Consider the following 21,844-nt stretch of genomic DNA (forward strand, 5'->3'; position numbering starts at 1 on the left):
TGCCAATGTTGCTCACAGTGATGTATCTACTGGAAGGTGAGGAGTGGAGACCGGATAGGGAAGAGGACTATTCCTGCTGCACACTGGTGGCAGAACTTCGTTCTCTTCACCCCAGGGCTGATGTTCTCAGGAGATCTGCCTCATAAGAATCTTAGCCTAGAGCTGAGCTTTTCGAAACAAATGCCAATACATACTTCTCGTGTGCCAAAGGGTTGTAAAATAATGAAAGTCACCAGGTTCTAGCCATCTGAAACTTCTGACTCTCCCAGCATGAGAGGGTTAAATTTTTTCAGTGCTTCGAAGAGTTATATTTTATGAGCTCTGTGATAATGTTAGAACATTTTATTTTTAAACTAAACTACTTCAAACAGTCATTTAGGGGAATTACAGAGCTATCAGGGATAACCAGAGTAGTAGAAATTCTCTGAATTTCATCAACATACTTGTCTATTTATTTTTAAAATATTTTTATCTCCTAGGAGTGGGTTTTGTTGGCAGTCCTCAACCAATTTCATGTTGGTGGAGAATGTGCTTAAAGGGGAATAAACGCACAGGTGTGTAACAAGACCCGAGAGTCTTCTTCTAAAGAAATAATGACACCCCTGCAAACAGCACTGATGCAGAATCATTTATGATAAGGGAAGAAAAGCCAAGATTCTTTTTTAAAACAGATGACCTAAAGTTGTTCATTTTACCTTTGCTTTGACACACAGAACTGATGCCACAGGGGTATCCAGAACAAAGGGCTGGGAAGAGGAGTTAGAAAGAAGAATGACTAGACAGAATATTTTATTTTATTTACTTAAGCTTTTTATTTTGCATTGGCATATAGCCGATTAACAATGTTGTGATAATTTCAGGTGAACAACAAAAAGACTCAGCCATATCTATCTGTCTATCTATATATACATATACATACATACGTATACAAATACATATGCATGTATCCATTCTCCCCCAAACACCCCTCCTATCCAGGCTGCTGCATACCACTGAGCAGAGTTCCATGTGCTATATAGTAGGTCCCTGTTGGTTACCCATTTTAAATATAGCAGTGTGTACATGTCCATCTCAAACTGCCTAACTATCCCTTCCTTCCATCCTTTCCCTTTCCAAGTTCCCTTTTCCAAGTTCATTCTCTAAGCCTGTGAGTCTCTGTTTTGTAAGTACATTTATATAATTTCTTTTTAGATTCCATATATAAGGAATGTCATATGATATTCTTCCTTTTCTGGCTGACTTACTTCATTCAGTGGACAGAATATTTTAAAAAGGAGCTGGTACCTAGCAGAGGAAGGCTGAAGGTAGTGTCACCAAAACTCAAACGCAGGCTGGGTCTGGGAGCCCCTCTAAAGCAAAGCTGTAGTGGAGCTATTGAAAAAGACCAGAGCTCTACATTCATAAATAGAGTTGATCTGCCCCTCTCCCCACACCCTTTTCACCAGGTTCAGCAAAGACAAGGGTCCCTGCCCTCTCATTCCTACCCTTCACACTCCAGGGTGTCTTTCTTTTCAGCTGCTCAAAGGACCGCAGCAGAGGCCCACAGGTTCCTTCTCTCCGCAGCATCTCAGTGTCCCTGCAGCATCAGTCAGCCGCCTCCCTCTTTCTGAGCCACTTCCTCCGCAGTCAAAGGCTTCAGCCAGGAGCCATGGCAAAAAAAAAAAAAAAAAAAAAAAAAAAAAAAACCGCTGATGGACTTAAGATCTCTGAGGGTGACCTGAAACGGAGGGAAAGGAGCTGGCACAAAGGAAATGATCTCATGAATACCTAAGAGTGTGGCATAGGCGGACTCGCACACAGTGAGTGTGAAACAATGTGGTTTAAATGGGGGCAGGTAAAAAAATCCACTGTCACTTGTCATCCATATATGGGTAATTGAGGGCAGATAAAAATACGGCTTACTGAAGTTTTACCAACACTCCCCTCTCTTTCCCCAGAGAAGCCTTTCCCACTGTTGAGTCACTGATCAATAAGACCAAAGATGCCTGGGTTGAAAAAGGCATCATAGTAAGTGCCTAATCACATCTGCCAGGGTCAGGCAAAATGCAGGACAGACTCTGCTTGAAGATCCCAGGATGACTGAATGTGGATGGACCGCTTGATAGATTTAAATTACTAGTATTAATGTTTCTAAAGTTGCATTACTTGAGACCTTAAAGATTGTCTAGAAATCTCATACAAGTTCTCTGCTGCAGTCTTGACCAGGAAAAGGGAAAGGTTTTTTAAAGTTACAAAGAACCTCATCTTGCCCTGTCCAGGGGAGAGGTTGCAGTTGCTCCAGCAGCTTCTGTGGTACCAGTTCCAAGTACTTCGTCCCTCTCAGCATCACAGACAAAGCGATACCGGCTTCTCTGTTTGAAAACTCTCATGTTTCCCCTTCCTTTGCTTCTTTAAAAAATCAGTATGTTGCACCGAAAATGCTACTCTTATACAAAGAAAACACAGATTACATGCCTGCTTAGAAAAAGCTTAGGTGTCCTACGTATATCTCTGCAATCTGTCCCTGAAACCGGAGGACTCCCTAACATAACGTGTGAAAATGCTCTGTAACCGCAGGGCTTTATCAGTGTGCATTACGGCGTGCACACTCTTTCAGGTACCTGGGTGTTCCCTAAAATAAAACAATGGATTTCGGACTGTATCTGTTGTGTGTTTATCAGAGGGGTTCGGTGGCTAAACCACACGGCTATTTTCCACCCGTCCCAGAACAAGGCGTCTCTGTCGGAGCTCTGCTCCCTGGAGACACGCTCCGCCCTCCCGGCGGCGGCAGTAGCTTCCCTCTGAAAATCAGCCACCTGCCTAGCTCCTTGAAATCATCAGGTTGGGTGCAACGTGGGTCTAAAAAGAGGGAAAGGGGCTTTCAGTGTGATGGAGTTAGTGGTGTGGAGCAGGAATTTAGGGATGAAGAAGATACAGGCAACGTGTGACAGTAGAAGTTTCCCCGCTGCAGAGCTGGCCGCTGCCTTTGCAAGTCGGTTTTCTCCCCTTAGTTTCAAACACCTTCTCAGCTCCCTTCCACTTATACGCTTCAATACGCTCAAAGTATTCGAGGCTTCATTCCCCAGAAAGAAATGAGAAAATCTAGGAACACTAAAAGGTTGATATGAACTGCGCAAAGGGTTTAGAAAAACTAAATTCAACAGCGGGAGTGCCGCAGTTTCACGTATGTGTGTGTGTGTTTGTGCGCGCGCGCGCGTGTGTAGGAGGAGAGCATGAAAAAAAAAAAAAAAAATCAGGTGAAAGAGATAAATTAAAGAAAATTCCAGAAAGAGCTACAGAGAAATAGAAAACTTTCCTCCATATATGCCGCATACATGCAACCTTAGACAATCGTTTGTATCTCCAGTGCCCAGGAGGCACCATAAATACCAGAGGCATGCTGAACCCCGGTGGGGAAGGGGCGACTTAGAGGGGTAGTGTGTCTCCATGGTACTGGGTGGGGTATGGAAAACTAAGGTGTCAGTTGGGAATGATAACTTGCTATTAGAGGCACGATCGAATCCGAGTAATACAGGGGTCAAGGATTAAGTAGGATGGGGTGGGGGTAGGGAAAGGAAATGAGTGAGGGGGTTCGGGGTCTGAGAGAAAACAGAGGGTCTCAGAGAAAAGTGCAAAGGACTACAGCCGCAGCATCCCCGCGGGCCGTGGCTCACCCCCACCTTCCTTTTGCGCAGAATCCTTGCCTTGGCTGCAGCAGCGCGCTGCCCCCACTGGCCTGGCGCGCCGTGATCGATCGCAGCTGCGTCAGAGTCCTCTCAGTATAAATAGGGGTGGCAGGACCGAGCAGAGCCGCACACAGCCATCCATCCTCCCTTCTCCCTCTCTTCCCCGTTCTTCTCTCTTGGCCCCCATCTCCGCCGCCGGCCAGGGGGCACCGACCGGCACCATGAGTTCCTTCAGCTACGAGCCGTACTACTCGACCTCCTACAAACGGCGCTACGTGGAGACGCCCCGGGTGCACATCTCCAGCGTGCGCAGCGGCTACAGCACCGCGCGCTCCGCTTACTCCAGCTACTCCGCGCCCGTCTCCTCCTCGCTGTCCGTGCGGCGCAGCTACTCCTCCAGCTCCGGTTCCTTGATGCCCAGCCTCGAGAGCCTCGACCTGAGCCAGGTCGCCGCCATCAGCAACGACCTCAAGTCGATCCGCACCCAGGAGAAGGCGCAGCTGCAGGACCTCAACGACCGTTTCGCCAGCTTCATCGAGCGCGTGCACGAGCTGGAGCAGCAGAACAAGGTCCTGGAAGCCGAGCTGCTGGTGCTGCGCCAGAAGCACTCCGAGCCCTCCCGCTTCCGGGCGCTCTACGAGCAGGAGATCCGCGATCTGCGTCTGGCAGCGGAAGACGCCACCAACGAGAAGCAGGCACTCCAGGGCGAGCGCGAGGGGCTGGAGGAGACCCTGCGCAACCTGCAGGCGCGCTACGAAGAGGAGGTGCTGAGCCGTGAGGACGCCGAGGGCCGGCTGATGGAAGCGCGCAAAGGGGCCGACGAGGCGGCTCTCGCCCGCGCCGAGCTCGAAAAGCGCATCGACAGCCTGATGGACGAAATCGCCTTTCTGAAGAAAGTGCACGAAGAGGAGATCGCCGAGCTGCAGGCGCAGATCCAGTACGCACAGATCTCCGTGGAGATGGACGTGTCCTCCAAGCCCGACCTCTCCGCCGCGCTCAAGGACATCCGCGCCCAGTATGAGAAGCTGGCCGCCAAGAACATGCAGAATGCCGAAGAATGGTTCAAGAGCCGCTTCACGGTGCTGACCGAGAGCGCCGCCAAGAACACCGATGCTGTGCGCGCCGCCAAGGACGAGGTGTCCGAGAGCCGCCGCCTGCTTAAGGCCAAGACCCTGGAGATCGAAGCATGCCGGGGCATGAACGAAGCCCTGGAGAAGCAATTGCAGGAACTAGAGGACAAGCAGAACGCCGACATTAGCGCTATGCAGGTAAGGCGCCGGGCGAAACGCAGAGGGGGCAGGGAGGGTGCTGCAGAATCGAGTTAGGATGGGCCGAAGTGGGGGTGGTGGCGGAGACTTGAGGGCGCGCCTAGAAAGAGAAGATCAGAGATGAGGCATTAGCAAGCAGATATTAAGGGGGGGGGTGGAACTTGACTTCCTGGGGGCAGTGTGGGAGGGGGTGGGGCACTTGGAAGGCGGGGAGGGGACGCGACTGCGGTGTGCTAATAGATGCTGCGTGCAGTTGAATCTCTGTTCCTCATTAAAGCTGCCCAGCCCTGCAGGATATTGGGTAGGGATGGGAGGAGGGACTGGACCTGGACTTTGCCTCTGGTCTGCCTCTCAGCTGTCCTGCATTCAGCGCAAGTTGCTTTGCTGCAGAGGTTGGATCATCTGATTAATAAATATAGCGATGAGCTCTCATTAGTTCTGAAGGATAACTGTGACCAGTTATCCTTTCTGACTAGTTTTACCAACTACTCTCTTCCCTTAGCAGTGAGACAGGAATACAGTCAAAATTGCAGTGGTGATGATAGTCATAGTAAAACATTTCTTTTTCTTTTAAGGATCTCCATTTTTTCTGGAGAGAAGAAAAAATAAGATACATAGAAAATATTTTAGAGAAAATAAATTTAAATTTATCTACTTCATTCTCCTACAAATAAGTGGATTTCCTGTATACAATCTGGATAAAATTGATAAAGCTAACTAGTGAGTGAGAGACAACTTTAAAAAAATCCATTTAGTTCTTTGCAGGCATTTTATGATCATCATTAGGTGTATTAATTAATGAAAACAAAAAAAAATGTTTCTTCTATCAGTTTTTTTTTCCTATCATTTTTTTGATTTTCATCTCTAGCTTTGTGAAGCTGGCTTTTTTTTTTTTTTAAGGCAATCAAAGGTTTAAAAAGAACAAAGACAGTTATTTTAGGGGAGATTTTAGCTAGGATGTGCACTCTGATTTTAATTAAACCTAGGCCTTTGCAGCTATGCTGTAGTAAAATTATAGCAGTGGAGATTTACACTTAGATTTTTTTTTCGGTTGTCTTCCAACAGGACACAATCAACAAATTGGAAAATGAATTGAGAACCACAAAGAGCGAAATGGCAAGATACCTCAAGGAATACCAAGACCTCCTCAATGTCAAGATGGCTTTGGACATTGAGATTGCAGCTTACAGGTAAAAATGGAAGTGCCAAGGTAGCAGCCTGTCAACCTTAGGAAGAAAATCAGACTTCCTTTCTGTTGAATCAGAAACTTTCAAAAATAGTCCTTTGGAGTAATTGTGTTACTTTTTGGCCTTTTCCAAGAAGAATTTAATCCTGTAATAATGAGGCCTGTTCTTAGCTTCCCATTGCATTTCAAGCGTAAGGAACAGGACTATATTTTAAGGCGCTTTTTTTGTTGTTGTTTTGTGTATTTCTCCTGGACTCAGTCACAGCATCCCCAGTCATTAGGTTGTGATAATTCCCAACCCTGCCTTTGCCTTTCAGTCTGGCTTTGGGGGAGGTGATGAGTGGTGGGCTGAGCACACTTCCGGTGTTCATGTTTGTTAACCCCTGCCTCCCCAGGAAACTCTTGGAAGGTGAGGAGACCCGGCTCAGTTTCACCAGTGTGGGCAGCCTAACCACCGGTTACACCCAGAGCTCCCAGGTCTTTGGCCGATCTGCCTATGGAGGTTTGCAGACCAGCTCCTATTTGATGTCTGCCCGCTCCTTCCCGTCCTACTACACCAGCCACGTCCAGGAGGAGCAGATAGAGGTGGAGGAGACCATCGAGGCTGCTAAAGCTGAGGAAGCCAAGGACGAGCCGCCCTCTGAAGGAGAAGCAGAGGAAGAGGAGAAGGAGAAGGAAGAGGCTGAGGCTGAGGCTGAGGCTGAGGCCGAAGCTGAGGCTGAGGAAGAGGAGGGAGCCCAAGAGGAAGAAGGTAGGATTAAAACAAAACACAAAACCAAATAAAAAGCAAAACCACCCTGTGACTCCAGGGGCAGCGTGGGCATGGATTATGGTTAGGAGTTTGGTAAGATACATGAAACCTCACTTATGCCCAGGAAATGTTATTCAGATAAGAGTTGATAATCTTAAAAAGAAAATACATCTATTTCCTCAACAGATCTTTAGTAAGCACCTCATTGCTCAAATTGGCTGTTCTCCCAGAGACACACAATCTCTGATTAGCATGGTACTTTTTTGAAAGTAACATAAAAAAATAAAAAAAATCCTCCTGCTGCTTTTTATTCCTAATGAAACATTTTAAAATCTATTCATTTAACTCAGCCATTTGGTGTCCTAAAAAACAAAAATGAATTCCGAACACATAATAAAAGAAAACCCAAGGTCCTGGAAAGAACAGAGCATCCAGTACCTAGAACCTAATCTCATTCTATTTAAATATCTGTTCAGTGGCAGATTGTGCCCAGCAGGTGTTGGTTGCATGGAGAAAGAGGTTTGGGGGAAGTATTCTGACACTTGTGTTTCCCCACAAAATTAAAGCAGAAATGTTTTGATTGGACTCATCCTGCATTTGGAGTTTGTACATTTGCTTTTTATGTTAAAGCTGCCAAGGAAGATGCTGAGGAAGCAAAGGAGGAAGTAGGAGGTGAAGGCGAAGAAGCAGAAGAAACCAAAGAAGCAGAGGAGGAAGAGAAAAAAGATGAAGGTGCTGGGGAGGAGCAAGCCACTAAGAAGAAAGATTGAACCCTCCCCTTCCCTTAATTTTTCCAGGAATAATTCTCCCGAAATCAGGTCAACCCTATCACCAACCAACCAGTTGAGTTGCAGATACTATATGAATAAGAAGTCAATATATGTATAATTCTGAGATGACTTAGGTTGGACATTAAATGTTGTGCTATGACTTTTCTCCTTCCGCAGAGTATCTGTTTGCTTGCAGAGTGGCTTCCTGGCTTGCTGCCAGCCTGTGCATGGTCCACGCTTATGAGTTCAGGATCTATGGCAATGTGAATAATTCAGATGTTTACAATAAAAAAACCACACCATGAATAAATGAATTCACTAATGTTAATGTTAAACTTCATGGGAAAAAAATAATCCTTTGAATCTTTGGTGGTTATAAATTAAAGACCTCGAATTATGTGCAATAAATAGTAAATAAAGTTACACTGAATGACGTTCCTTGCTGTGCTTGTTGACTTAATTCAGAAATCTTAAAGAGGGCACCAATAGCAGACACTAGATGTAGACCATAGACTTCCAAATTTTTTCAAGTCAAAATTTTAACAATTACAGTGCATTTCCGCCCCTTAATTGGTAATTCTGAGGATATGATTAGGTCATGACCATTCATGAAATCTCTCCCCTCGAAAATTTTACTGATAATAAACTTGAATAAATGAGAATCCCTGGGGTTCCTTTTCTTTGGTAAATAGCAATATACTTTGCCCCGTAAGTGTACTGTATAATGCTGGGAATGGCTTTCTTGGAGGCAGTCTGAAATCGTGTTTACCTTTATGGTAAACAGGTAACTTGAACACTAATATATAATAGTAAAAGCATATGGGTAGAATGTGAATCCCACTCATCTGTCACTGTCACCACATTTAAAAAGTATAGCCTAACTATCATGAGCAGAAGTTGAAGCCCAAGCAAATGATGTAATCAGAAGGAATAAAATTTTCTCAATGTGTAATTTTTAAGGGAGTTAAGAATATTGAAGCTTATTTGCCATTGCAAACATGTTGCCTGCAATCCTGAGCTCATGATTGAGTGTGTAGTTAGCTTAATTCTGTTGCCTCAAGTAGCCTTCAATACCACCTATTTCAAACTTTTTAAGAACTACAGATATAGATAATGAAATTGTGATCAGTCACTAAAGGGGGGATTCTATACTTGTGTGTTACATTGCCATAGGTCTGCATGTCTTTATTGGGAACTATTTGGATTTCAGTGATAGCTCCAACTGGTTGGACACTGCATCATATACACACCCCCGCCCGTCCATCCTGTTCACTGTAAAGGTATGAAAGCTCTTGCACTTGCACTTGATGTGGAATGTCAATGAAGTTGCTGATTATCCTTTGTTGTGCTTCTGTTCTTAGATAATTGTTTTGTCAGCTAAGTTTGTTCAATATTTGTTGTTTAGAGACCTCTTAAAGGTCATGAATTTAATCTGGAAGCAAAGTGGTCTCCATTTAAAGTTTACAGATCCCATCACACCACATATTTTGAGTTAAATATATCTCACCAAAGCAAATAGGTAAAATATTGCTTTATCTGCCCTGATGCTATGGATTTGAACCACAAGGATTCTCCATACATTGGCTTCTGTAAAGACTAGGAGTTGCCTCAGAAATCAAGCTTTTCACATTTATGTTCCTTATACATGGGATGCTGCACATGGTCAATTTCAGACAGAAGCAAATTATATGTGAAAAAGTAACCTTAGCCAAATGGAAGTGGTTGGTTTGAGAATTTCTTGAAGTAAGAACACTGTACCATACTCTATCCTGTGTGCCATAATAAAATACTGAAAAATCTAAACCGAATGGATTTGGAGTCTTTTTAAAAAAAATATTCCTCAAATGTGATACCTTGGCCAATCTCCCTCTCCCTTCTGCTCCTCTCAAACTCTTGTTCTGTATTCCCTCCCCTAGTTAATGATGTCACTCTCCAGCCATCCAATTCTACAGACCAGAGACTGTAGAATTGTCTCAGTGACATCATCCTCTCATTTCCTCTCTCCAATCTTTTTGTTCTAATCTATCACCAAAGCTTATTGATTTTACTACCTAGGTATCTTGAATCCATCCACATTTCCCTATTTACACTGCCACCACCCTAAGGAACCTCTGTGTCCTGGCTCCAGCGACTCTTTTCGTGGAAGACAATTTTTCCATGGACCAAGGGAGGAGGGATGGTTTCAGGATGATTCAAGAGCATTACATTTATTGTACACTTTGTTTCTATTATTATTACATCAGCTCCACTTCAGATCATCAGGCATTAGATCCCGGAGTCAGGGGACTCCTGTTCTAGAGGAAGGTAATCTTTAGAAAAGGGAATTTTGATCACATGGTCTCTGATTACAACTCTCCAGTAGTTATCCATTTCTTTTAATATAAAACCCCAAATCTTGAAGATGATCGACAAGGTCTGTCTAGACCTGACCTGAAACTACTTCTCAAGCCTCGCCCTCTGCGTACCCCCTTTCCCTTCCCTCACTTTGGTGTTTTAGCCACCCCAGCCCTGTGTTCTCCCATCTGCCACAAGGTTTTGGCTGCTTTCTCTGTCTGGAGCAACTCATCTTTTCTATCCTCTCCTTAGCCTTGCCCAGATTTAGGCTCAACTGTCATTCCCTTGGGGAAATCTTTCCTGATGGAGCCAAATTCCTCTACTAAGTGTGTTTATAAGCATCACTGACTCAATTGACATGAACTTGAGCAAACTCTGGGAGCTAGTGGAGGACAGGGAAGCCTAGTGTGCTGCAGTCCATGGGGTTGCAAAGAGTCAAACATGACTTAGTGACTGAACAACAACAAGATGTTTACACAGTCGGAGGTGGCATCTATTTTCACAATCATTTAGTAAATGTCTGCAACCTCTACTGTAGAGGGGTCCTCAGAAACATGGCAATCAGACCTTCTGCTCTCCAGCATCTAGCATCATTCCTATCACTGTGCATGCTTAGTTGCTCAGTGGGATCCTACTCTTTGTGACCCTTTCGACTATAGCCCATCACACTCCTTGTCCATGGGATCTACCAGGCAAGAATAGTGGAGTGGGTTGCCATTTCCTTCTCCAGGGCATCTTCCTGACCCAGGGATTGAACCCATGTCTCTAGTGTCTCCTGCTCTGCAAGAGGATTCTTCACCTGCTGAGCCATCACAGTAAATGTTGATTGAATTAATAACTTCTTGGTAGGCTAAAATGCCTTTGGGGTGACTAGAAAGTCAAGAGTATTCAATACTCAGTCCCAGTCCAGTGAACACTCGTGGAAAGAGCAGAGAACCAAAAACCAACTGTCTATTCTTGGTTTTAGTGTTGTTTGTTATGGAAGGCGGGCCATCCCCACCCCTACCCCGACTCTGGCCTCAGTCTTCTTAGCTACAAAAGGCTTCAGCACTTGATTTCTCAGATCCACTCTAGATTAATGATTCAAAATTTCCTGAAAAGCTTTTAAAAGTTCAAGACCAATGGCTGAATGGGAAATGTACATATCACTATTATGTCCACACTAAAGTCCATCTCTTACAGGGGAATTGCTTAACTTCATGTAAAGTTTCTTCCCTAGTATTAAGTTGGTTAGCAATTAATTGGGTTGCTTTTTTCCCTCCATGGAGATTGTAGTGCTATCAGAATATGTGCCGTGTCCCAGGCCTTGATCTAAGTGCATTATTAATATGTGTCATCTCATTGATTTATTTCTTATGACAATGTTATCAGTCCAGTATGATTATCATCCCCATTTTACAGATAAGTTGTTAAGTGACTTGACCAAGGTCATAAGCTAGTTTGTGGCAGGCTGAGATCTAAATCTCCCATGCACGCATGCCTCCTAATTTGTTTTGTCCTATCCAACTCTTTGTGACCCCATTGACTATAGCCCTTGGGGCTCCTCTGTCCATAGGATTCTCAGGCAAGAATACTGGAGTGGGTTGCCATGTTCTCCTGCAGGGAATCTTCCCGACCCAGGGATCTGACCTGCATCTATTATGTCTCCTGCAATGTCAGGCAGGTTCTTTACCACTAGCACCCCCTGGGGAGAGCCCCTCAAATATCCCACGCTGGCTCTAAAGTCCATGCTCTTAACCAACTATTGTGCTGACTGTACTTTGTAGTCCAGCTTGGGAGGCACCTGGTTCCTTGTGGAATCAGAGCATATTTTCACATGTGTTGTAATGTGTTGTAATCAGGCATGTGTTGTAACAGCACCTTGGAAACTTTCACACAATTACCGGCATTCTTACAGTCTTTGTACAGTTCAAGGGCATATCTGCATTCACAGTGTTCCACTGCAGTTACTGAGAATGCTTAAGTTCTTCTTCCAATCCTTTGATTATTTATGTCCATATAAGTTCTTCTGCCAAATTTTAAGCTGCAGGAAGACAAGAACCAGGTTTTATAAATAGAGATGAATTTGAAGTTTATTTTCAAAGATCACAAACATTTAGGATCAATCCCAATAATTTATTTCTTAATTTCCACAAATCAGGAATATAGGGATGGCCTTGTTGGGATGTTCTGGCTCTGGGTCTCTAGTGGTGTTGCAGTCAGATGTTGTATGAGGTTACTGTTATCTATCTGAAGGCTTGATTAGGCCTCCAGAATCTACTTTAAGGTGGCTCACTCAGTAGGATGGTAATTCCTCATCCGTGTGGGCTCTTCTGGGCAGCTGCTTGCAGATTTTTGCAACATGGCAGCTGGCTGCCCCTGGAGCAAGACATTGACGAAGTCAAAGCTATGCCTCTTATGACCTGGTTTAGAAAGACACACATCACTACCATTGTTCTACTGGTCCAGAGACCAGTCTGTCTGATTCATTGTGGGAAGGAACTACACAAGGACATGAGCATTGAGTATGAAGGTCACCAGGGGCTTCCATAAAGTTGTGGGCATTATTTCTTTTATGAATAGCAATCATCGACTCAAGAAATTCTGAAACCATTTCACCTTCAAATATCATGCTCTATCGTTCTCATTCATGTACTCATTCTTACCTGATTATGTGTCCTAATTTAGGTTTAAAAACATGTTTGTAAAAACTATGGACAGCCTGGTAATGAATATATTAATGGTTATCTTCAGTTTGTTCTTCTAATGAAAGATTTCTTTATTAATACCCCTCGTGGGATATCTGTTCAAGGGGTCCTAGGTACATTTTACTAGTTCCTCGTATGTATCCCCACACTTTTTATCTTTTTGTAAAACAATATTTAAATATTTACTTGGCTCCATTGGTCCTTAGGGCAGCACACAGGCTTCTCTAGTTGTGGTGCAAGGGCCTACAACATGTGGAATCTTAGTTTCTCCACCAGGGATCGAACCTCATCTCTTGCATTGGAAGGCAGATTCTTAACCACTGGACCACCAAGGAAGTCTCCACATTTTTTTTTTTTTCTTATAAAGCATCATAGCTATACTTCAAGGCCTTACCTTCCCTGCATTAATTCATTTGAAATGCAATATTAGTCTAGTTAACTGAGATAAATACAGTGGCAGCTAATACAGAACTTAAAGTGTTATGAAAAATAGGTGTTTATTGTTTTGTTAGATGGTCAGACCCATCTGAGTTGACGCCTTTGATTTTTTTAATACCTTCAGTTCTGATACAGTACACACATGACTTTAAATTGGATATATCTAATAAACACAAGTTATATGGATTACAAATAATCAAATATGAAATGGCTTTATAAAAAAACTGAAATGCTGTATGTTTCTCACTTTGAGAAGCTCAGGTTTCTGGAGCTATTAAAGACATTTTTGCTTGTGTACTGATGACCATTAATTCCTTTGCTTTTAGCTTAATGCCATTCTTTCAGTCTATAACCGCCCCACATCCTTATTAATTTCATGTGGAGTACAGACCATTTCCTGATTTGCCCATTTAAAAGAAAACAACTAGCAGGAAGGATGCTTTGATGCAGCAAAACAAATACTCTCTTTTTATTCTATAACCAGCCCACTAGGAAAGACAGAAACCCTACGTTAAAATCTTTATCTGCATTTTACTTGCAACTTACCTGCATGGCTGAAGAGGAAATAATAATCTGCTCATTCTGACTTGTTGGTTTCTTTGGAGTCATTTATTTACTGGAGAATCTCACCTTTTTCAGAGGAGAAAGATGCCCCCCGCTTCTTATTTTTCTTCCTCCCATGTAGACAACCACACAGGAGAATATGTGGAAGACAGCATCTCAACTGTAAGTCACAAATCATTCTCACTTTGAGACAGAAAAACTGGTGTCAGAAGTTTGAAATCGGAGGGTGATATTGAGGTGAGAGTAAAAAGCACCACCTTCTCCGGACACGGACTCAGGGTGTTAGTTGGTAGGCCTCCAGGGTTGGCTGGGTTCTTAAGACTAAGAGCCGTGGAAACCTGGCACTTCATGTCCTGTGTCCATGGGAGGAGGGGATGGGGGGGTGGATAGTGAACCAGGGCTACCTCAGTGACTTAGAGCACCTGGGATGGAAGAATAAAGGAACAAGAGACTGAGCTTGCTCCGCTTCCCCTCTGTCCTGCCCTTGCTGCAAAGTCGCTTCAGTCGTGTCCGACTCTTGCGACCCCATGGACTGCAGCCTACCAGGCTTCTCCATCCATGGGATTCTCCAGGCAACAACACTGGAGTGGGTTGCCATTTCCTTCTCCACTGTCCTGCCCTTAATTCCTCCTAATTTCTTCCAAATAGCAGAAACTGGGAAGGATGATCTCTTAAAGTGTTTTAACCACTGAGAACCTCTGAATTCTCCAGACGATAGAGAGGGAGCTGATTTCAGGTTTTAGGGCATCCATGGGGCACTTCTGGGTGTGTGTAGGGGTGTGGATGGGGTCACAACCCTTAAACAAATGGCGCCTTCTCAGGCAAAGCAAGCAATCACTAGGTCGTTTTTTTTGGAGAGAGGGGGAGTGGGAGGGATATTATTTAGACCCCATATCCTTAGCTCAGTGGACATGAATGGACTCAACGGACATGGGTTTGAGCAAACTGTGGGAGATAGTTAAGAACAGGGAAGTCTGGCGTGCTGCAGTCCATAGTGTCGCAAAGAGTCAGACAGGACTGAGCAACTGACCAACGTCTTCAGCTTATTCTCAGAGAGGCAAGACAGGCTTCTTGCTTTTCCAGTTAGAAACCTTGAAGCCCCGCCCCCTCCCCTGCCCACCTGTAAAACAACACTGCTCAAACTCAGGGATAATTTAAACAAAACGAGAAGAAACTTGCTTCCTTTAACCCACTGGCTGTTTCTCCAGGAGACGGAGGTCTGCTTCTTGACGAAGATATCTTTCTCATTTCCCAGGTGACACCTCCACCCCAGCCTGCGGTGTGGGGGAAAGAAGGCCCCCCTCTACTCCCCGCCCACTTCTTCCTTCCTGGATTCCTGCCAGCCCGTGGTGTGGCCTCCTCTGTGAAGAGCTGGGCGTGCTCCCTGACAGGACCGAGAGCATTTGATGGTGTTTAGGATTTCACTGGAAATATGTAACATTTAATCATCTTTCTGTAGTTTAACAACAAACCTCCCTAGCCTGTGAGAATCTAATGAACTGAATTGAAAGGCTTTGAAAAATCAAAACTTTCTGCTATCACTTTTTTCGTAGCTTTTTTTTTTTCTCCCCCCTTTAAGAGCAGACATTCCCCTCTGGTTTCTTAAATTCTGCCTCAGAGTCACTGCTTCCCTGGTGGCTTAGTCGTAAAGAATCCGCCTGCCAATGTAGGGGAGACGGATTGGATCCCTGGGTCAGGAAGATCCCCTGGAGGAGGAAATGGCAACCCACTCCAGTATTCTTGCCTGGGAAATCCCATGGACAGAGGAGCCTGGTGGGGAGGGGGTGGTGGTGGCTACAGTCTATGGGTCGCAAAACGGGGGACACGACTAAATGAGCAGCACGGAGCCACCGCAGCCTCCAGTAGCCCCAGGTCACTGTTATTCATGGGGCATGGGGGGAGGAAAGGGCTATAAGGCGGCTTCCACCGCCGGGTATCTAGACGGAGCCCAAGGATGCTTTCTGCCTGAAACTTTGCACTGCGTACAGCCCGCATCTCCCTGCTGAGTTCGAGCTCTGCAAAAAGTGCAAAAAGCCGCGGCTGCTAAATCTTACCCTTTGAAGACCCTCACCTCCACGCCACCCGCGTAAATAGTATGGCTCGGAGATTAAAAATATTTTAGAGCAAGACAGGGTGACACAGCTTTTTTCATCAGGAAGTCATATGGGGACGGAGCGGAGAAAGGAATGGGAGAGGCTACCGGAATCTTCTTTTTGCTAGATTTTTCTCCAGGTCGCCCCGCCCAGAGAACGCCGCAGAGGCACCACGCCCACTGCGTCCTGGTGGCGGGCTGGCGCGACTTGGAGCATCGCCAGAAACGCAGCGCGCTGCTGAAAGGAGAGGCTTGGAGGTGGGTGGGAGTTCTTTCTGGAAACTTGTATCACCGGTTCTTCTCTGTAACCGGAGAGATCGTGGGAGGTGGGGAGGTCGGGAAGCCCAGGAGCGAACAAGGAAGGGCGCACCCCCTGCCCACTGAGGCTTGGTCTGGAGCTCAAGGCGTTCTGAAATCCGATTTTAAAATAAAGAAGGCGGACTCTGAGGCTGTGGCCATGCTGCAGTGGGTGTGGCAGCTGGAGAGAGGAGATCACGCGGAAGGAACGCGGCGAGCCTAGAGCCCTTGGATCCAGGCATTCTGAACTAGTATTAGTGAAAGTGTTAGTCACTCAGTCGTGTCAGACTCCATAGGGTCATACAGACCCTGTGGACTGTACAGACCCTATGGACAGACGCTATGAATTGTCAGTCGAATCAGACAGTCCATAGGGTAATACAGATCCTATGGACTGCAGCCCGCTAGCCTCCTCTGTCTATGGAATTCTCCAGGCTAGAATACTGGAGTCGGTTGCCATTTCTTTCTGCAGGGTATCATCCAGACCCAGGGATTGAACCCAGGCCTCCGGCATTGCAGGCAGATTCTTTACTGTCTGAGCCACCAGGGAAGCCCAAAGCAAGGAATGACAATGGAAGCACCGCTGCATTTAACTAAGTACTCAGGTGACTGAAGCGACTTAGCAGCAGCAGCAGGAGCAGCAGCTGATTCAGGAGTAGGTAATGAGAAGCTCTAGTAAAGTGTTGCATTGGGGACTGCAGCTCACTGCCCCCTATCCCAGCCCCTACTCCCACCACCACATAATGCACGTGGATGTGGCAGGGGAGGCCTTGAAGAAGGTAGAACACTGCTGCTTAAAAAGACGATGAGTGTTCTTCATTTGCATGTAACTAGAAATGGCAACCCACTCCAGTACTCTTGCCTGGAAAATTCCATGGACGGAGGAGCGTGGTAGGCTACAGTCCCGGGGGTTGCAAAGAGTCGGATAGGACTTAGCGACTTCACTTCACTAAGTACTGGAGGGAGGCAAGAGGTTATCCCCTGGTTTTCTAAACATCCACTCACTAACCCATACTTCAGGCTGGAAGGACCAGTGTGGAATATGAGGGCCAGTGTGCATTTCCCTCTGAAGGCCTGTTGAGGTAAGGCTGGGCACCTCTCTTTTATGATGTTCTGGAGCCTTCCTTCTCTGAACGGTAGAGGCTGCCCAGGCCCCTATGGCAGAGCCATATGAACTCAGAGGGGAATCTGAATAAAAGTTACCAGTGTATGTTCTTTTGTCATCTCCCCAGGATGGAGGTGGTGATGTTAAAAAAATGCACAAGAAATAATTCTCCTGTTAAAAACAAGACAGTAATCCACAAATGGGGTCACGCTCAGTCCCTTGTCATCAAATTGAGACTCAATTACAGTTTGGGCCTCTCCCAGAAATGGAGGATTAAACCAGTCAGAAATCGTCAGAAATCATCTGGTCAGCACAAGTGAGGTCATCGGCCTGATAGATGCCCCTCCCCTACCATATCCTAGAGGAAAGTGTGAACATGCATGCTTTCATGGGATTCTTCAGGCAAGAATGCTGGAGTGGGTTCCCATTTCCTTTTCCAGGGGAACTTACCAATCCAGGGGTTGAACTTACATCTCCTGTGTCTCCCGCATTGGTAGGCAGATTCTTCACCACTGTCATACAAAAGTCATACAGGTAAAGGGTACAATCATCCAGGGAGCTGAGGTAGGAGAATGCTAAGTGGGTTGAAATAAGAATGAAGAGGCTGGTGTGGCCAGATATGTGTGTCTGAAGTTCAATGCTTGAGATACAAGTCTTGCTAGTTTTTTTTTTAAAGATTTTTTTGATGTGGATCATTTTTAAAGTGTTTATTGAATTTGTCACAGTATTGCTTCTTTTTTTTTTTTTTCTTTTCTTTTAAGTTTTGTTTGTTTGTTTGTTTTTTGGTGGAAGAGCATTTGGGATCTTCGTTCCCTGACCAGGGATCAAACCTGTACCCCCTGCACTGGAAGGAGAAGTCAGCCACTGGACTGCGAGGGCGGTCCCCCAGCTAATGTTTTGCAATTTTCCCTTCAGTACTCTAAGCACTTATAATATAATAGGATGATAGAAATCCAAAGTGAGAAGCTACCTAAGAAATAATTTCTTATTTTAAATACAAGGAAACAGAGATGTAGGGTGGGTTAATTGACTTGTCAAACGTGATGTCATTGGTTTTAGCAGAGCTGGAACTAGATTCTAAGATTCCAGTGTATTTTCCCTGACCTACAGAATGCTGACTCCTCAGAAAAAATGTTATTGTTATTTCAGCTCTTTATTGATGGCCCAGATTTTAGCAGACTGTGTCGCTTAGTGAAAAATAGTCTTGTTTGGTTATAGCAGCATTAGTACAACAATGAACAGATTGGTACCATTTTAACATGGAATTTTCTTTCCCTCCTGTCTCTGGGTTTGTTTGTTTGTTTTTTTCTTTCTTTCTCCTCTCTTTCTGGGATTTTTGGCTTTATTACTGATTATTTGGGCTTCCTAGGTGATGCAGTGCTAAAGAATCTGCATACCAGTGCAGGAAATGCAGGAGACTCGGGTTCCATCCCTGGGTTGGGAAGATCCCCTGGAGGGGGAAATGGCAACCCACTCTAGTTTTCTTGCTGGGAAAATCCCATAGACAGAGGAACCTATTGGGCTACAGTCCGTGGGATCACACAAGAGTTGGATGTGATTGGGCACATACCTACACACACATTGATGCATAAAATAGTTCTATCAGAAGTCACCTTGATTTAAGTAAAAGTAAGTGTATAAATCAGGCCAGTCCCAGGAATTCCCTGGCGGTCCAGTGGTTAGGACTCCAAACTCTCACTGCTGATGCTGAGGGCCCAGGTTCAACCCCTGGTCAGGGAACTAAGATCCCACGAGCAGAAAAAAAAAAAAAAATCCCACTGCCAAAACCAAAATCAGGCCAGCTCCAAGTGTTGTGAACACTCATTCGTCTTCTTTTGTTCTTCAGATCAACAATGAATTGTTTATGTGAAAAAAAAAAACCAAAAAAATGCAGTTTGAGGAATCCCTTGACATTTTCTTCTTTTTAACTATTTGCTTTTGAAATAAACAAGCTGAATTTAACTGCCTAGTTTTGAATTCAGTGAACTAGTTTGAGTAAATCGGAACTTACACACTGTGTGTAAGTTCACACACAGTGAGAGCCCACACTGTGCTCTTCCTCCCCGAGAGGAGGAGCCAGCATTCCAGCGTGGAGAGCAAGGTGGTGATACCCACCCAGTGCTGTCATCTTGGAAGATATGGCTGTCACTCTAGCAATATGGAGTCTGAAGCTGTATCTATTGTGAGAGTCCCCTTCTCCAGAGACATGTGGGACAGGAAGTTGAAGCATGAGGTGCCATAGACCATGAAATAAGGCCCATGAAAAGGCCATGAAATAAAGCCAGACATTTCTTTTTAGAGCAGTCATCATTCCTGAGGAATAAAAGCAGATCTTCCTTGCCAGGAATTACTTGATTGTGAAGCATCAGAATGAGAAAATGGCTTTGAAAGACTTAACTAATCACGTGGAGCTTGCAAGCTGCCCAAGCGAGTCATCATCTCCAAGGCTACAACACACCATTAAAGCCAACACATTCATTTTACATCTCCACAATCAGGCTTGTTTTCTCCTCTGTTCTCATCCTACTACCCATATGGGGCCACATTCCCCATCTGTGTGTTCCTTTCATTCTTCACTGTTGAGATTTTAACTTCTATGATTATAAAAAATTATCATCAGGATCAAGTCTTGGTTTGATCATGTGCTTTACATTTGAGAGCACTCAACATCTTTTCTCCTAACACTGAGAGCTAGGAGGATGTGTATTCCACACATTTTACAGGTAAAATTAGAGCACGGGGTTTATAGCAATTAGTTTCCCTCGAGCTGCCATTTGCATGTTATTATTTTTTTTATTTTAAAAATTTTTACCTTTTGGCCATACCGAGCAGCATGTGGGATCTTAGTTCCCAGAACAAGGATTGAACCCGTATCCCCTGCATTGGAAGTGTGGCATCTTAACCATTGAACCACCAGGGAAGTTCCCATCTGCTTATTAATGTCTCATGGGCAGCTGTCAACTTCCCAGGGCAAAGTCAATGTCCTGTTTTCCCTTCTCTTCCCTCCCCTCCTGCCCTTTTCTAAAGTCTTTCCCAGTCATTCCCATGTCAATAGTTGGAAACCCTACTCTTCCTGTTTCTGAGATCAAACACCCCTCACATCATCTTTGCTTTCTCTTTTGTCCTACTCTTTACAAATCTCCATCAGCAAATCGTATGGAATTGACCAGTGGCCTGCATCACCAATGCTACCTTTGGATTCTAGGCACAAAACTCTTTTGCCTACATTATTGTAATAGCTTCCTGTGGTGATGGTTTGGTTGCTAAGTCCTGTCTGACTCTTTCGACCCCATGGACTGTAGCCCGCCAGGCTCCTCTGTCCATGGGATTTCCCAGGCAAGAATACTGGAGTGGGTTGCTATGTCCTTCTCCAGGGGATCTTCCCGACCCAGGGACTGAACTCATGTCTTCTGAATCAGAGACAGTCTTCTTCACTGCAGGTGGATTCTTTACCACTGAGCCAGGAGAGGAGTATAATAGCTTCCTAACTGGCCCTTTTGTTCTCTTGGACTATTTTGGACTATTTGTGCTCAACATAGCAGCTGAAGTGATTCTTTCTATATATACCTGTGTCACTTCTTTGCTCAAAACCTTCTAAAGCTCCGCACTGACTGTAACTACAAGAGCTTTACTGATAAGGTCCCCTGTCTCTCTGACCCCTGCTTCCTTGCTCTTTCTGTTTCCACCACCATGGTTCCTTATTATTCTACAACTATGCTGAATAAGGTTTTACCTAGAGCTTTTGTACTTGTTCTTTTTCTGCCTGGAATGGATTCTCATATATATATATATATATATATATATATCTCGAATCTCTCATAGATATGTGCATATTATGTCATAAATGTCTCATATCTTTAGTAGAGAGACCTTTCTTAATTTCCCTATATGAAATAACAAACTGTTCTCCCCTCTCCTAAACCTCCATACTCTATTTTTTTCCCAAAGCAATTATCACCCTCTAAACCTTTATTTAGGGATTCTCTGGTAGCTCAGATGGTAAAGTGTCTGCCTGCAGCGCAGAAGACCCAGGTTCGATTCCTGGGTTGGGAAGATCCCCTGGAGAAGGGAAATGGCAACCCATTCCAGTACTCTTGCCTGGAAAATTCTATGGATGGAGGAGCCTGGTAGGCTACTGTCCATGGGGTCACAAAGAGTCGGACACGACTGAGTGACTTCACTTCACTTCAAGCCTTTATTTATTTATTTTCCCTTCTTCTTCTTACAGGAGTATAAACTCCATGAAGGCAGGGACTTAATCTGGTCACTCCTATATTGCCTGGGGGTAGCCCGGCACTACACCTGTCCCATAAAGTATTTGTACTTACAAATACTTGTTGAATGAATGAATGTGAGTTAACAAGTTCAGAGATATTCCAAGATGGAATGGGCTGCCTAAGTAGCCAGGAGATCCCATCCTCGAAGAAATTTCCCATATTGGCAGTTTGATATAAATGGACTGAAAGGTCACAGGAGTTTGACCAGATTTGATGTCCTTCAAGGAAAACAACATAGTATACAGTAGAGAGCGTGTGTCAGAGAGAACTGGGTGGAGTCTTTTCCCTGATACTTACTGGTTCTGTGACTTTGGATAATTTATTTAACTTTCCTAACAGCAATCCCTTAGGATTAGGAGGGATTCATGTATTGCATGAACCCCTGGCATTTATCACATCCCTCTCCATCC

The 21,844-nt window shown here is 44.7% G+C and overlaps 1 protein-coding gene and 1 non-coding gene across 2 annotated transcripts; both read left to right on the forward strand.

The window, feature by feature from the left end:
• The first annotated feature begins 3,768 nt into the window (after positions 1-3,768).
• On the forward strand, positions 3,769-9,408 carry NEFL (neurofilament light chain). Its single transcript, XM_005902982.3, has 4 exons — positions 3,769-4,933; positions 5,999-6,123; positions 6,515-6,870; positions 7,501-9,408. The coding sequence occupies exons 1-4, from the start codon at positions 3,887-3,889 to the stop codon at positions 7,638-7,640; spliced, it is 1,668 nt and encodes a 555-aa protein (XP_005903044.1). The 5' UTR covers positions 3,769-3,886; the 3' UTR covers positions 7,641-9,408.
• Positions 9,409-21,138: 11,730 nt separating this feature from the next.
• On the forward strand, positions 21,139-21,210 carry TRNAC-GCA (transfer RNA cysteine (anticodon GCA)). Its single transcript has one exon. It is a non-coding gene; the product is annotated as a tRNA-Cys (tRNA).
• Positions 21,211-21,844: the final 634 nt, after the last annotated feature.

This window comes from Bos mutus, chromosome 8 (genome assembly GCF_027580195.1).
Source record: "Bos mutus isolate GX-2022 chromosome 8, NWIPB_WYAK_1.1, whole genome shotgun sequence".
NCBI classification, from domain to species: domain Eukaryota; kingdom Metazoa; phylum Chordata; class Mammalia; order Artiodactyla; family Bovidae; genus Bos; species Bos mutus.

Excerpts from the sequence above, each read along its gene's own strand:
- NEFL (XM_005902982.3), top strand. The coding sequence starts at position 3,887 with ATGAGTTCCTTCAGCTACGAGCCGTACTACTCGACCTCCTACAAACGG. Across the intron at positions 4,934-5,998 it reads CCGACATTAGCGCTATGCAG|GACACAATCAACAAATTGGA; the intron begins GTAAGGCGCCGG and ends GTCTTCCAACAG. Across the intron at positions 6,871-7,500 it reads GGGAGCCCAAGAGGAAGAAG|CTGCCAAGGAAGATGCTGAG; the intron begins GTAGGATTAAAA and ends TTTATGTTAAAG.